The sequence below is a fragment of the Cyphomyrmex costatus genome, unplaced genomic scaffold, assembly GCF_001594065.2.
Source record: "Cyphomyrmex costatus isolate MS0001 unplaced genomic scaffold, Ccosl1.0 scaffold14, whole genome shotgun sequence".
In the NCBI taxonomy this organism is placed as follows: domain Eukaryota; kingdom Metazoa; phylum Arthropoda; class Insecta; order Hymenoptera; family Formicidae; genus Cyphomyrmex; species Cyphomyrmex costatus.
Window position 1 is genome coordinate 220,438 of NW_017275390.1, and position 14,085 is coordinate 234,522.

A 14,085-nucleotide genomic window follows, 5' to 3' on the forward strand; every position below is an offset into this window, starting at 1 on the left:
GAAACATTATGGCGTAATTGGAAAAATTTGGATATAGCACACATTACTCGTTCTTTTAATCAAACGCATACTTTTTATTTATTTCTCTGTATTTTTTCCTATTCGGTTCTTATTTTAAAACAGATAAAAAGAGGATTCTATGAAAAAGACTGCCACAAGGATTTGTAGGATAAAAATAAGACGCGAAACGGAAGCGGAAAGTTTCCGCATTGTGTCGCAACCAAAAGCCACTTAAAAGTTAAAGTAGGCTCGTTAAAAAATACGAGCTTTTCGCGCAAGAGGAATATTACGGTTGCTTCGAGAATTTCGTCGAAGTTGTCATTGCGAGATCTCCACTCGCCTCTATTTGTCCCGCTTGATATTTGTTTTGAAAAAATTTGTGCGTGCAATTTCTGCAAATTAATTTCTCTCAATTGTAAGAGTGAAATACTTTTGCGGAAGAATGTAGTCATCATAAGATAAGATTAGAGTTATAATACGAAACATAAGCTATTCGAATCTTAAAGCATCTTAATTTTTTTGCTTCAAAAATTTGAATAACTAAAATTAAATATTTCAACTTTTAATATGGATGATCATTTTAAATGATATAAAATAAGTTGCTGGGTTATCTAAGACAATAAACAAATTATTATTAAATTATTACGAAGTAAAGTGCACTAAGAGGCCTCTTTATACGTTACGCATTTTTCCGTTGTCTATTTAAATAATTGCAATCCAGTAAAGAGTCAAGAGCAATGTGAATCGTCAGTTTAAAGATGTGTAACTCCACAACCAATACTAATATGTGTGTGGTAAAATTTTTCATATTTGTGTTCATAAATGTTTATAAGTATAAAATTTTTATAAATATAAAATTTCCATTATTTTTTTAATTACTTTTTAAAAATAAGTGATAGTAAAATTAACATCATTGTATCAAGTTATGTATACCACTGTATGCAAACGAGAGACTCGCAGAAAAATCTCTATAAATATATACTACTTATATAATCTCTATAAATGTAAAATAACCTTCTTAAATATTACAAGTTGCGGTAATGAGAATCGATAAATAAATTCTATCTCTATTAACTTGGAGCGTCTTTGGAAAGGGTAAACACCTAAAAGTTCATAGAGATCTTATCCTCATAGAGGATAAGAGATCTAAGATAGCGGAAGTGTTCAACAAACTACCATTCAGACTATCATTTTATTTTAAACATGTGGATGACATTTTGTTGGCTGCCCTTGAAAATGCATTAAAATACTTGAATGATATATTAGACGTTTTGAATTCATTATGAAAATATCTATAATTTGCCATTAAAGTAAAAAATAATAAACTAAATTTTTTAATGTATTGTTGATAAGAGATATGGATGCTATCATTTTTTATCTCTATCGTAAAACTAAATTTTTGAGAAGATATTTAAACCTCTACTCCGGCGAGGCTCAACTAGTCATATTTCGTATTATTTAAATTTATATTTAAATTTATATTCATAGCCTTATAGTATAATTATTAGATTATTAGGAAAAGATTAGATTTTATCAATGTAGCATTGTAATGGATAAAAATCGTAACATTATATATTTAATATTAAAACAAAATAATTTACAATTATATGTGATATACGGGCAATGAGAGCAATAAACAGCGCGATAATTTAAGCGCAAATTTTTCAATTTTTCAATTTAATTTTCAGGAATTCTACATTTAATGTTAATACAAACTTAAACGGTTCGGTTTCCTTCAAACTATCTTTAGCAGTCTACAGCAGTATTGTATACTACTAAAGATGGTTTGAAGGAAACCGAAACGTTCAAGTTTGTATTAACATCAAATGTAGAATTTCTGAAAATTCAATTGAAGAGTTGAAGAATTTGCGTTTAAATTATCGCGCTTATTGCCTATATATCACATATATAATTTTGAATTTCGAGAGCCCTATCGAATAATTATATTTTTTTGTTTAAAAAATAATTTAGTAATCACAAAAGTCCCGTCATTCCCTCACATCCTTGAGATTAAGATCTTTGATTACTTTTATGCAAAATTGTACTTATATATGGTAATGTAAATTAACTCTCTTCCGCCTCATGTTCCTCACCTTCTAATTTCTTGTGACATTTACTAACTTTGTTTTGAAGACCGTTTCCTAGCTTTAACTTTATTGCAACCGCGTTAAAAATTTAGTACAATAGAAAATTAGATTCTCGTTTTATTTAAATTTTAAAAAATATATAATAAAAGTTACATTCAATTTTTTTAACGTTTTTATCTTTCAAAATTTTAACCTGCATACATTATAAGTTTTTTTTTTATAAAGAACATCAAATATCTCGCATCTGTAGTAAGATACCGATAGAAGGAAATGCAGCTTATCATTACGTGAACTTAGTTTCTCATATTGCACCAAAAACAATCGATTGCAATCATGCGTCCCTTCCATTCTTTATTCATCTCTGCAATGCTCTGCATTGTGCCTATTATTACCTCCATCCGAGTTCAGCTGAATACATGACGCAGAGATCCATCGGGAACATGATCTGGCATTTCTGTCAGTTAAACGTGTTTGCGTTTTCTTTTTCGTTATATCGGTTGGTTCGGCAGCGCGTAACGCCGGATGCAATGTAACGGGCACTACTCGGCCATATCGGGAGAGGAGGAGGGGGGGGGGGACATTGTTTTGTGTAGCGATTCGGAGCTCCGGCTTCAATTGCCTGATATGCAGAATTTCGAAAAATTTTTCGCTGGCGTGAATGTGCGCGAGCGTAATTAGAATGCGAGTTAACAACGCGCGTCCTTCGATTAATTCCAAATTAATTTACGACGGGCGCCGACAGTTGATTCGTCATTTCGCGCTTGCAGCTGTGCGCCACTACTGTTACAATAATCCGTTATTAATTCACGTTACGTCGCGCATTGTGCCGCGGCATAGTCGCCTGCATAGCGTCTGCGTTAATATTTTAACGCGACTTTCTCACGACAATGGACAGCTAATTAAACATTCAACGCCGACAGAACGTAACCGAAAAGAACAATCGTTCCAGCGTAGTTATGTCGATAAAAATCTTTCTGCTGAAAAGAATGCTCTTAGCGAGAGACATGCGAACTTTCCAAACGATAAAGTATACTTTGCAATATGTGGCAGCCAGAAAAAAAAAGCAAAACGCTCAAATAAGTCTGTCTCTATTAAATAAAGGTATATAAAGAAAGAATATAATAAAGATAAGAAAAGAAAAGAATTGTTATAACAAGCTATACAATGAAACCTATAAATATCAGAAATATAATAGCAGCAGTTTACAAAATTTTGTACAAGAGTATATTACTTTCGATTTTGGAAATATAAAAAAGATTTTTTTTTCTAAAATAGGTATATCTTAAGAAATTAAAAAAAATTATTTTCTCTTTTCGTGCATTAAAAATTATATTGAATCTGTAGATTAGTGTAATAATATAATTAATCCTTTAGGTACTATACACGCCATTACATAATGGCATCCTTTTAATTTATTCTTTGAAACGAAACGCCCTTTTAATAGCTTCCCTAGAGACCTTTTGAAACAAAACACCACTACAGTAGCTATTTTATGCTTATGCTATATTTATTATGCTTCAATATATCTTGCCGCTATTAAATAAGAATGTTCTCAGTCGTTTTGATCTACATTTATTTTCTCGAAAGGACGTTCACGTTTCTTAATCGAATTGTATAATATGTATACAGGGATACGGAATCACCATCCTGCTTAACTATAGAATGAAAAGGCTAAAAACATTGCTGTCTATTTGATTAACCTGCAGAGGCAGAAGGCAATTTCCACGGAATGCTTGTGATTGGCGGTCTTGTAGAAGTGCTGCAACGCTTCCATGCACTCGTTCCTCGCACACGTCGTCGAGTCGCAGTGGTTCAGGACGGGTTCCAGCAGATTCTTACATTCCGGATCGTTTCTGAAGTAAACAAAAACGTTCCACGTATACTTTATCTTATCTGCAATGACTGGAGTCGATTACTACAACGAAAATTTGCGAACTTACTTGCAGGACGTGTAAGCATGATGGCACGTGCTGGATAAGATCAGTTTCACCGGCTGTTGTATCTTATCGATGTCTGACGTAGAGGACGGTGGCTCCATACCCACCTCTGCGAAACAAGCAACGTGTCAATGGATGGAAAGTGCTGATCCAATTATTTATAATTAGGAACAGCCTGCGACTTAACTTTTAAAAGATTACAGAGAAGTTATAATGTTTTTGATAATAGAGAAGAAATATTCTTTTAAGTTATACAAAATGCACTGTTTGAAATTTTTTGAAGTGCTAATTACAATTCTAGATGCAAAATTAAAAATGGCAAATTGAGTATGATATATTACAATTTACATTATTATCCAGGGACTTTTTTATTCTGAGCTAGAACTTCGCGTGCATAATAATATGTATTTCAGAATGAATTTATATACAGGTATCTATTATAGTTCTAGAAAATGTCGATCTTGAAACACAATCCGACTGAAATAATATTTTTCACAATAAAGGTCTGTCCTTTATTCCCATATTCTCTGAAATAGTGCAATAAGTTGAAGTGAAACAAACGTACATTTGTTTCGCTTTAGCTTACTGCACTGCAGTTCAAAGCGAATGCAGGAATAAAAAGACAGATCTTAAATTTTTTATCGTTACTTTCGTCAAATTTAAAGATGGCATTCATAAAGTTTGTTCTTATACTAATACTGTTTCTGGAATTCATTTATGGCATTTTTAAGGTCTTCATAAACAAATCAAAGAACTGTAGCATCTTAAGACATTATTTAAAACAATCTTGAAGTAAAAACAAATTATAAATACTGGTTAAAATTTGAAAATTAAGAATATAAAAAATTATCATAAATAGATTCAAAACATAAATTGTCACAAATATAGGTTTAAAATATAAAAAGTAACAATAAAAATAATTGTAAAACCATTACAGTTACAAAAAAAGATAATTGTTATCAGAGTCTGCTGCAAAAAAATTATTGTTACAAGTAACGAATTATTATCGATCCTTGATTTTATCAAGTAAAATTTTTCTCAGAGAAAACGTTTTGGAATGTAGTCCAGATATATAATATTTTATTTAATGCTTTTCTATTTTAATAAATTGAAAAGAGTCAGTTCGCGTGATGAATTAGAAATAGTACTTGATATCCAAAAGAGTAGAAGATACGATCGCAGGATCTATAATAATTTATCTCGACTCATAATGACAAATGTCTTATTTTAAATTTATATTGATCAAAATGTATGTATAAAAATAACAATGTAAGACATTCATTATAACCACTGAAACTTTTCCAATTAACGTCATGTAATGCAATTGTATATTAGACATTGTGCATTATTTGATAAATTTGTAAAAAGAATCATTTATCATGGATATATCTACTGTTTTACGCACGATGTTGAAGATTTTTCTAGCACAAATTGAAACGCAAGCTTCCACCATCGATTGATGCATCGAGGGATGCGTGTAGCGTTCTTTCTTCCTCGAAAGTGATCGATATCGGCATAGTTAAACATGGCAGCTTGAGTTCTTATCCATAATACACTGTTTACACAGTCACAGGGGAGACCCACTTTTCTTGCCGGTGGATACAAATAAATGATAAATCATCAACGTCACACCGAGGGCGTCGACGCACTGTAGAGCGATACTTATCGTTTCCTTTATTTCCAGCACCATAAGAATTATGAACCCATATCAGGACAAACAGGCAATTTCTCTTCATCATTTAAATGCAACGTTATTAAACCTCGAACTTTAGATTGAATTTGTTTAAGTCCTAAGATATATTATATCGAGTCTTATTATACGTATTTACATCAATTTTAAGTAGACATGTACTTCCTGTAACTGACATGTATTTTCCTATAAATTCTGAAAAATGGATGATGCAAAATATTCTCTCAAAGAAAACAATAAGTTATCCGTGGAAATCCTTGTTGGAAACATCCAGCTCTGTAACAGACTCAAATTCGACAAGCGATCGTCCGAGGGATTGATATCTACCCGATGACGAATGATCGCCATCATTAACCAACATCTTCTCTTCGATTGATGGATTCCACCGACGGAGTTAACGACCGCGAGGGGTATCCGTGAATATCGAGAAGGTAGAACGAGACTACTCAGACTACCTTTCCGGTATGAAGGGGAAAAAGGGTCTGGGATTCCCCATGAGAAGAGCCGCCCCACCAGACGACTGGCTATAAGTCAACCACCATGAAGAGCGTGGCTTCGACGCACTTTATTAAGACAAACGAGCGACCGCCTCTCCTGTATCCCTTCAGGGGCCTTTAATCGCACCCTTGAATCGTTCGTGAGTTATCTGTATACGTGTTTGTTAAGCTGAAAAAAAGAGATGTCTATGGCTGTTTAAAGTTTTAATAAAAGCATCAAGATATTGGAGATTATATAATATGTATGTATGAATGTGTGCGTGCGTGCGTGCGTGCATGTGTGTGTGTATGTGTGTGTCTGTGTATATTTCTTAGTGGCCAATCTTCCCAAATTAGGAGGGAGTTCCAAATTTTAACTCTTCGTTCCACTTTACGTGTCCTAATTTTTTTTCTAAATTAAGAACATGAAAAAAATAAAAATATATTATAAAAATATAATAAGTAAACAGCCAAAATAATAAGTGTGAAATATTATTTTCAACTAATACGTGAAGAATTTTTTATGATTTTTTTATTTAAAAACCCAAATATTATCAAATAATAAAATACAATATATTTATACGTTTTCTATGAATCACATGTTAAGTTATCGCAAATATCAAAGTCTGACAGGATTAAAACGATTCTAAACATTATCAAAGCATAAATCGAAATGCACTTAAGAATTTTCTATAAAATTCTATATACAGAACATCGATATCGCAAATTTTGGATACGATCGACGCATAGGAAGACGAGAACAATTTCAAACAGCAGTAACTGGAACTTATGTCACACCGGCTTCTCGAGATCGATGTCGAGCTCGCCTTCGCATCACGAAATATATCGGTCAGGTGAAGACCTTTTCAGTGACACAGGTGCGCGGATGCAGAAACTTGCTCGGCAAGTCGTTAGACTCTCAAACCAACGAGATCATTTGCTCATGGAAAATGGAAAACGGCTAAAACGCCACAAGTGAAACACGTACTTATTCTGTGCACAGCACTTATACTATAAATGGTGTCGAATACCCAACCAATAATGATTGAGTAACGTCCGCAATCAATGTCGATCAATGTTGAATTAGCATTGATTAGATATTAATCGAACTATTTCTGACTGGATAGAGAGTTCTCCTTTTTTTTCGTTTTTTTCTTCAGTAAAAAAATCTTAAAAATTAATTTAAAGAATGTTAAGTAATATGTGATAATTGATACAGTTAAAATATCAAAAATATAAAACAAACTAATTATTCCATAACAATTTAATTTTAATGTATGTGTGTGTGTGTCAATTATATTTTAAAACAAAAAAATGTATGAAAAAAATTTGTATGGTATCAACAAACTCGTTTTACTTTTAGAAAAATAAAATAAGTCACAGACTCTACTATGAGTCAGATATGTTACGTAGAAACATAGAATGATGAAACGTGACAGGAACTGTCAGGACATCCCAAACCTTGGCCACGTTACGATTTATATCCGGTTCCATGTTCCTGTGACATCCATTAAATTTCATTTATTACTAACTCAGAAATAACCAGAGTCGCGGAAACGTCTTCGCGCACGTTGTGATTTCGCGCCGTGCTTCGCAAAGTTGACGGGGATCGCCAGTTAACGAAATTTACGAAATTGCAAGTTTAACGTTGACGCTCGTGACTTGTCTATCCGTGTTGCACATATCAGTTTGACGTTGAACTGGCGAAATATAGCGACCTTACACGATACCGACGATTAAATACGGTTCTTAAAAAAAGGATCAAGATTCACGAGATAATTCACTTCTTTATTCGTCGCTAGACGAATTCAAAACCGCTAATTTCTATTCGCAGCGGCTAATTCGCGAGTTTTCGATGTTGAACTGGACGAAATCGGCTGAAATTTATAACACTGTAACAAACTCCGCGAATGAATTCACCGAGCACGAAATTTGCCTCGTGGTTATTCTCCGCGTTTTAACGAATGATTCAACCATGTCGGCTGGTTGGAAAGCTCTCATCATACGCGCCCGTTTCCGGATTAAATATTAAACATACGATGTAAAAATTAAATAAGATACATTGCCCCTGAAATAAGTCACCTGTGAATGTAATTTTAACAGATAGTCTGACGATGGTAATTCGATAAAACTTACGATTTTTCTCAAAACGATTTTTCATGCTAGTAATTTCTATATCTGCGTCATTAGAAATTTCACTTACAATTAGTACAATATTTTATTACAGAAATTGAATTAAGATTAAATAAAATTTTATTACATTTTACAATATATACAAAAAGTTTCTTAAATGTATTAATTTAATAGACGTAATCATTAATTTTAACCAAGTATAAGTACAATCACAATTACAGAAAGAGAGAAATATTTTAACAAAAAATAAAATGAAAACACTTTTTCTATTTATTTCAAATTGTACAATATAACATTTAGCAAATATATATAATGTAATATTTAGCCTTTTTTAATGAAATTGAAATGTGGCTAACTGAGCTATTCTGATATGTAAAATAAAAATACAGATAATGTACAATCCATCAAACGTGACAATTGATAAATGAGCGAACGTGCTAATTAATCATTAGCCCGGGTACCGTAGGGTAGTCTTCCGATTTTATCCGCTATTTATATATATTTCAAACCGCAATGAATATCCGTAATTGATCGGCCAACCGAGTAATTAGCGCAGCTGTAATTGAGAGAAAATCGCGTTAAAGAAGCGCGCAAAGCGCTGAGCGGACAGCGTTTCCCGATCGCAATTGCATTTCCCATATTTGACGTTAATTGGCCGCGCGGGCAATTAGTTACAGTAATAATTGCGGAGAAACAAGATCCACACTGGTGCCAAAAACGCCGACTAATCGCGGTATTACTCATGATTAGTCATGGCGTGAAGTCAAGCAAAAAGTCTTTCAACATCCTGACATTATTTTAACCTACAAGGGTAATTTACATATGTTTCCTTGCGTTATTGTAGTCTCATCATTATAATTTAATTAGTTATTAATTGAAATAACTCATCTATAAGCGTATTCGGATTTCCACCTGAGTGCTTCCCGAGTCCTCCTCGTTTAACATTTAGTAAACAACAAGGATAGAGTGATATACATATACCTGAGTGGTACTCGGATGGGAATTTGAACATAGCCAGTGTTGTTCCCAGCAAATTGTGACATTTCAACAAAAAACAAAATGTCAGTTGTTAATTATAGAACCGTAAGAGACTTTTTGAAACATCAATACTTTCACATTCATCAAATTTTTTACGTCATTTAATTTTTACAAATTTAGACACACTCGTCAGACTAGCCGTTAACGTACTATAGACAAAAAAATATTTGTTTATCAATTGTACGGTCTTAAAAAGATTTTAGTATTTGCAAAAAAATATTGTTAATAGAAGTATTATTATTTCAATAAATATATTTATTTTGTACAAATAAAGTTAGATTCTTGCAACACAATAACTTCTTTTTATATTTAATAGCACTTTTACAAATACCATATGATAGAGAGGAAAGTCATCACTTTCTTTACTAATTAAAACTTTACTAACTAAAACATCATTATTTTGTAATTAGTTTCCCTCTGTGACCTATTTTAAGTGCATCCGTGATTATGTATATCTATATCAAAATCATGGATTACATCACAATCATGGATGTTAATTAATTAGCAAGAAACTAAATTAGTTTTTAATCGATGAAGAAAAAGTTTACAATGTGAGATTTTGTTGGATACAAATTTAATTAATTATTGCTCGTTTTTTACGGTATTAACTACTCTATGACAGAATTTTGATGAGTCAATCTAAGTACAGAACATTCAAGTTTTTGATATTTTTCCTCTCTTATTTCTTTTTCACATTCGTTGTTCCCTTGAGCACAATGAACAAATTTATAAATATGATATAGAAACAAAATTATTTTACTATTAGGATTAGATGCATATTATTTTAATTATATTGTACAACGTGTTAAAGATCATTAAAGGCACTTGGAGTAAAGACATTTAGAGTATTCTGAAAACTATGATTTTTAAAATAAGTTTTTTCATTTTTTTAATACGTCATTAGAGTAAGCAAATACTATAAAATAAATTTTTATACACTTTAAAGTCTAAAAGGTTTTAAGAAAATTGTCATTTAAAACATACGAACATGATAAAAAAGATTATAATTATTAAAGTTATCACATTGACAATAAAATATTTGTTACTATTGTGAATTTAAAAGAAAATGAATAAAAAATAAATTTAATGCTTTGATATTAAAAATTTGTAAATAAAAGAAAATCGTAAATCGTATATAAAAATATTTTGCCGTTTTAGTTATAAATTCATGACATTATAAACTAGATTTGTATTTTTAAATTTGATTTTCTTCGATAGATACAATAAAATGTAAAAAAAATAGTTCTTATACAAAAGTAAAAAAAAATATTTGAAAATCATGACGTAAAAACAAAATTGATCCTTTGGTAAGGTCTGTTCAACGACTCGCGAGAGATCGAGTGAACATATTTGCTCATCCAGGTGCGTTTCTCTCGAATCTGGAAAACGGCGATCGATGTAAAACTGTCGTGTAATATCGAATACGACGAAAACTTGGGTGAATCTTGAGCACGATAGCGGATTAAAGTTCCAAATCCGGCGGCTCGAGAAATAATATGCAGACGCGCAAGAGAGATACGAGGAGAGGCAGGAAATGAGAGCAACCGGAGAGAGAGTTGAAATTAAATTAAACTTTCGCTGCGATAAATCTTATTCGTTGAAGTGATATCTTCGCAAGATATTACGCGAGAGATGCGATCGATCGTCCGCTCTTTCATCTTGTCGACGGAAAATCATGATCGTCAAAAGTCCGAAGATTAATTCCTATTATATTTGCCCGCTCTATCATTTATCTTGACTAATCGCAAATTATTAATTATTGATATCATATATATTTACTCTTATGTACGTTTATATAAATATCTTTACAAATTTTTTATATTTGTAAGAGAAAGTATTGTAAAAATGTCTATAAGACATGTTTTATATTTATATATAATTTTCCCTTTTCAAAATATTTATTCTTTTTTTAGAATATTCCATATAATTAATTTGTAATTAATTATGTAAGTACGGTTATATATAAACAGATAATAAAATAAACAAAATATTTTCTATAGAGAAGTAAAAATGTAAAAAATACGGTTTCGCGGATATCGCAATACCAATTGAAGCAATTTATTTATTTGGCGTATAATAAACTTGCATGTAAAAATATATTCGTTGCACGGAAACTAATGAATTTCATTCCACCACGTTATATACCGAGTTGGCTCACTGAGAAGCATTTTTATTGTAATTGGTTATCACTATTTGATATATTGAAACGGACGTGGTTCTTTCTCTTTAAAATATGAAAAAATTATTTCGAACATGCGAAAATTTATCAAACCGCAATGTAATTAATATTTGCAGCGAGATATTGCCATGAAAATTTTTAGAAATCCATATTGCTTTTAGTCGGTAATATTATAAATTCTCTGCCTGTATATATACTTTTCTCTTATCTGCAATATGTATGTATAAACATACTCGCATTGAAAATGTTTATTGTATCATATTCACTCGTATGAATAACAATCAATTTCTAGATTTTTTATTTTTTCCTGAAAAGAAAATTACATATATACGTAATTTTTTAATATTTCAAATTGGCTCTCATTTTTCAGTATCTGCACTCTTAGCTTTGTATCACCAAAAATTGAACATATATATTAAAATATAAATGTACGTAAATTACAAGAGACATAAGTACCATCAGTATCTCGAAGGAATTGTGAGAACTCCATTTATGGAAACTTGATCTGTTTATTATTACCAAAAGTTATATCTCACTCTATCATTCCGTAAATTACATAAATTTCCAAATAATTTTAATATGTAATTAAATTTAGACTTAATTGTGCCTTTTTATATGAAAATAATTTAATTAATAAGCGTTTTCAAGTTGAAAAAAGGAACATTTACGATACGATGATATACAAAACGTTTTGCTGTCGTTCGTTGAAACATGATAACGATTACTACATCGTGGAGTACCACAAAAGTTGCATACATAAAAGCAGTCTCATGTATCCTTCTCCCTGATTTTTCCTCGCGCGAAACACAACTATTCGTCAACAGGGTGACGTCACGGGCAGTTTGCGAGAAAACATGAATTTGCACGGCGCATTAAAACAAATGGAATTTTCCATGATCCACCCCAAATGTCACGACGTTTCTGACATAACTAGCAGCGTCCAACAAGAAAGACCATCTTAATGGAAAAATTTATGATCACACATTGGCAGTCTTATTTGTCTTGCTGGTCGCAATTTGTGCTAGAATGAAGAAATTGGTAGCTAACAATTCTGATGTCATGCATGAATTTGTTTACGACAATGATAAGCGATTTAAATAATTTCTAAAGCATATTTGATAAATATACAGAATGGGAACAGATAAATATACACATTTTGATCAATTCTATACACAATTTAATCAAAATTTTTCCAAAATTATTGATAATACGAAAGAAGGTTTCAAGTAAAAGTGGAGCAGTTTCGAGGAAAACGTATTTTAAATTAAATATATACGTATTTTAGTCACGTTGTTTTTTTTCTATGTCGTATGGAATGCCAAACACATAGATATAAAAATTACCTCCACTTTTTTAAATTATATGATCTTTTTACATAATATGTTTCCTCTAATTATTCTGCATATAAGAATTAAGGCATTAATGTAAAAAAGCAATAGTTTATGACATATTTCATACTTTTATTCTGGCACATATTATATTAACATAAAATATTAAATATCTCGTAAACTATATATTAGTTTCTTAATATCTCTACCTTAATACTTTTATGTGTAAAATAATTAGAGAAATTATATTATGTAAAATAATTAGAGAAATTATATTATGTAAAAAAATTATATAAATTTATTTTAAAGAGTGGAGTAATTTTCATATATTTTTTAATTATTATAATAATTATGATTCTGATGAGAAACTCACGTTCGAAGTCATCTGTTTGGTTCCTCTTGTGATGACTGCGATGATGATGGCCAACCGGAATAGGGATCTGCTTCATGTTGAACAGATCCCGATGTTTAGCATCGATCAGTGGATTTTCCAACTGCGATTCAATCACCTCAAAGCTGGTGGAATTGTCCGGATGAGCGATGACCTTCACTGTAAATGATCGGATGTAACAAGTTGTGCACAAGAAGTTGCATTTTCAAGATAAATCCATTCCTAGGAGGAATTAAAAACACCTTTCTTCCGACTATATTACAAATAGCAGGTGGAAGTAAGAGCGTACGCAATTCGTCCGAAAATTATTTGGAAATCACTCTTATTTAAAATTGTAGCTATAGTTGTGTGTGAGCTACAAAATTTAATTCAAAGGTCGTTGTAAGACTGCAAAAACGTTTTTCTTTTTCTTAAGTTAATCCGCGAAAATATTTGTGCGGAAACGCGACTGCAAATGACGTTGCAGCGTGGGACGCGAAGAGTCTGAGAAATTAATACGACGGAACTAAAAGCTTTTTTTCTTGGCTACTATATAGTCGCATCGAAATGGACTAGAATGAGATAAATAATAAATCATGACTTTGCAACCAGTCCTAAGTGCACTTAGATACATTGAATAAAATTCTAATCCAGTTAAATAAAGGAATAAACAAGAAAAAATACATTATGCCAATTGTATTTCTGATTGCAATAGAATTTATTTAATTCTTTAATTCGTCAAAGAAAGAAGTCTACCGGATTATTAAAAATTTAAGAAAGAAAAAGTTAATGTAACATTTCAAATTTACAATTAAGATCTCTCTCTCTGTTTTTAAAATAATTTGTT

At 31.4% G+C, this 14,085-nt stretch overlaps 1 protein-coding gene across 1 annotated transcript in view; it reads right to left on the bottom strand.

The window, feature by feature from the left end:
- The window catches only part of Gfrl (Glial cell line-derived neurotrophic family receptor-like), a 188,210-nt gene that overhangs the window by 37,131 nt on the left and 136,994 nt on the right, over nt 1-14,085 (bottom strand). The window contains exons 6-8 of the mRNA XM_018551329.1: nt 13,242-13,418; nt 4,028-4,133; nt 3,788-3,940 (exon numbers count right to left, since the gene is read on the bottom strand). Of these exons, the coding sequence (XP_018406831.1) occupies nt 3,788-3,940; nt 4,028-4,133; nt 13,242-13,418 (436 nt within the window). The remainder of the gene's footprint in view (nt 1-3,787; nt 3,941-4,027; nt 4,134-13,241; nt 13,419-14,085) is intronic.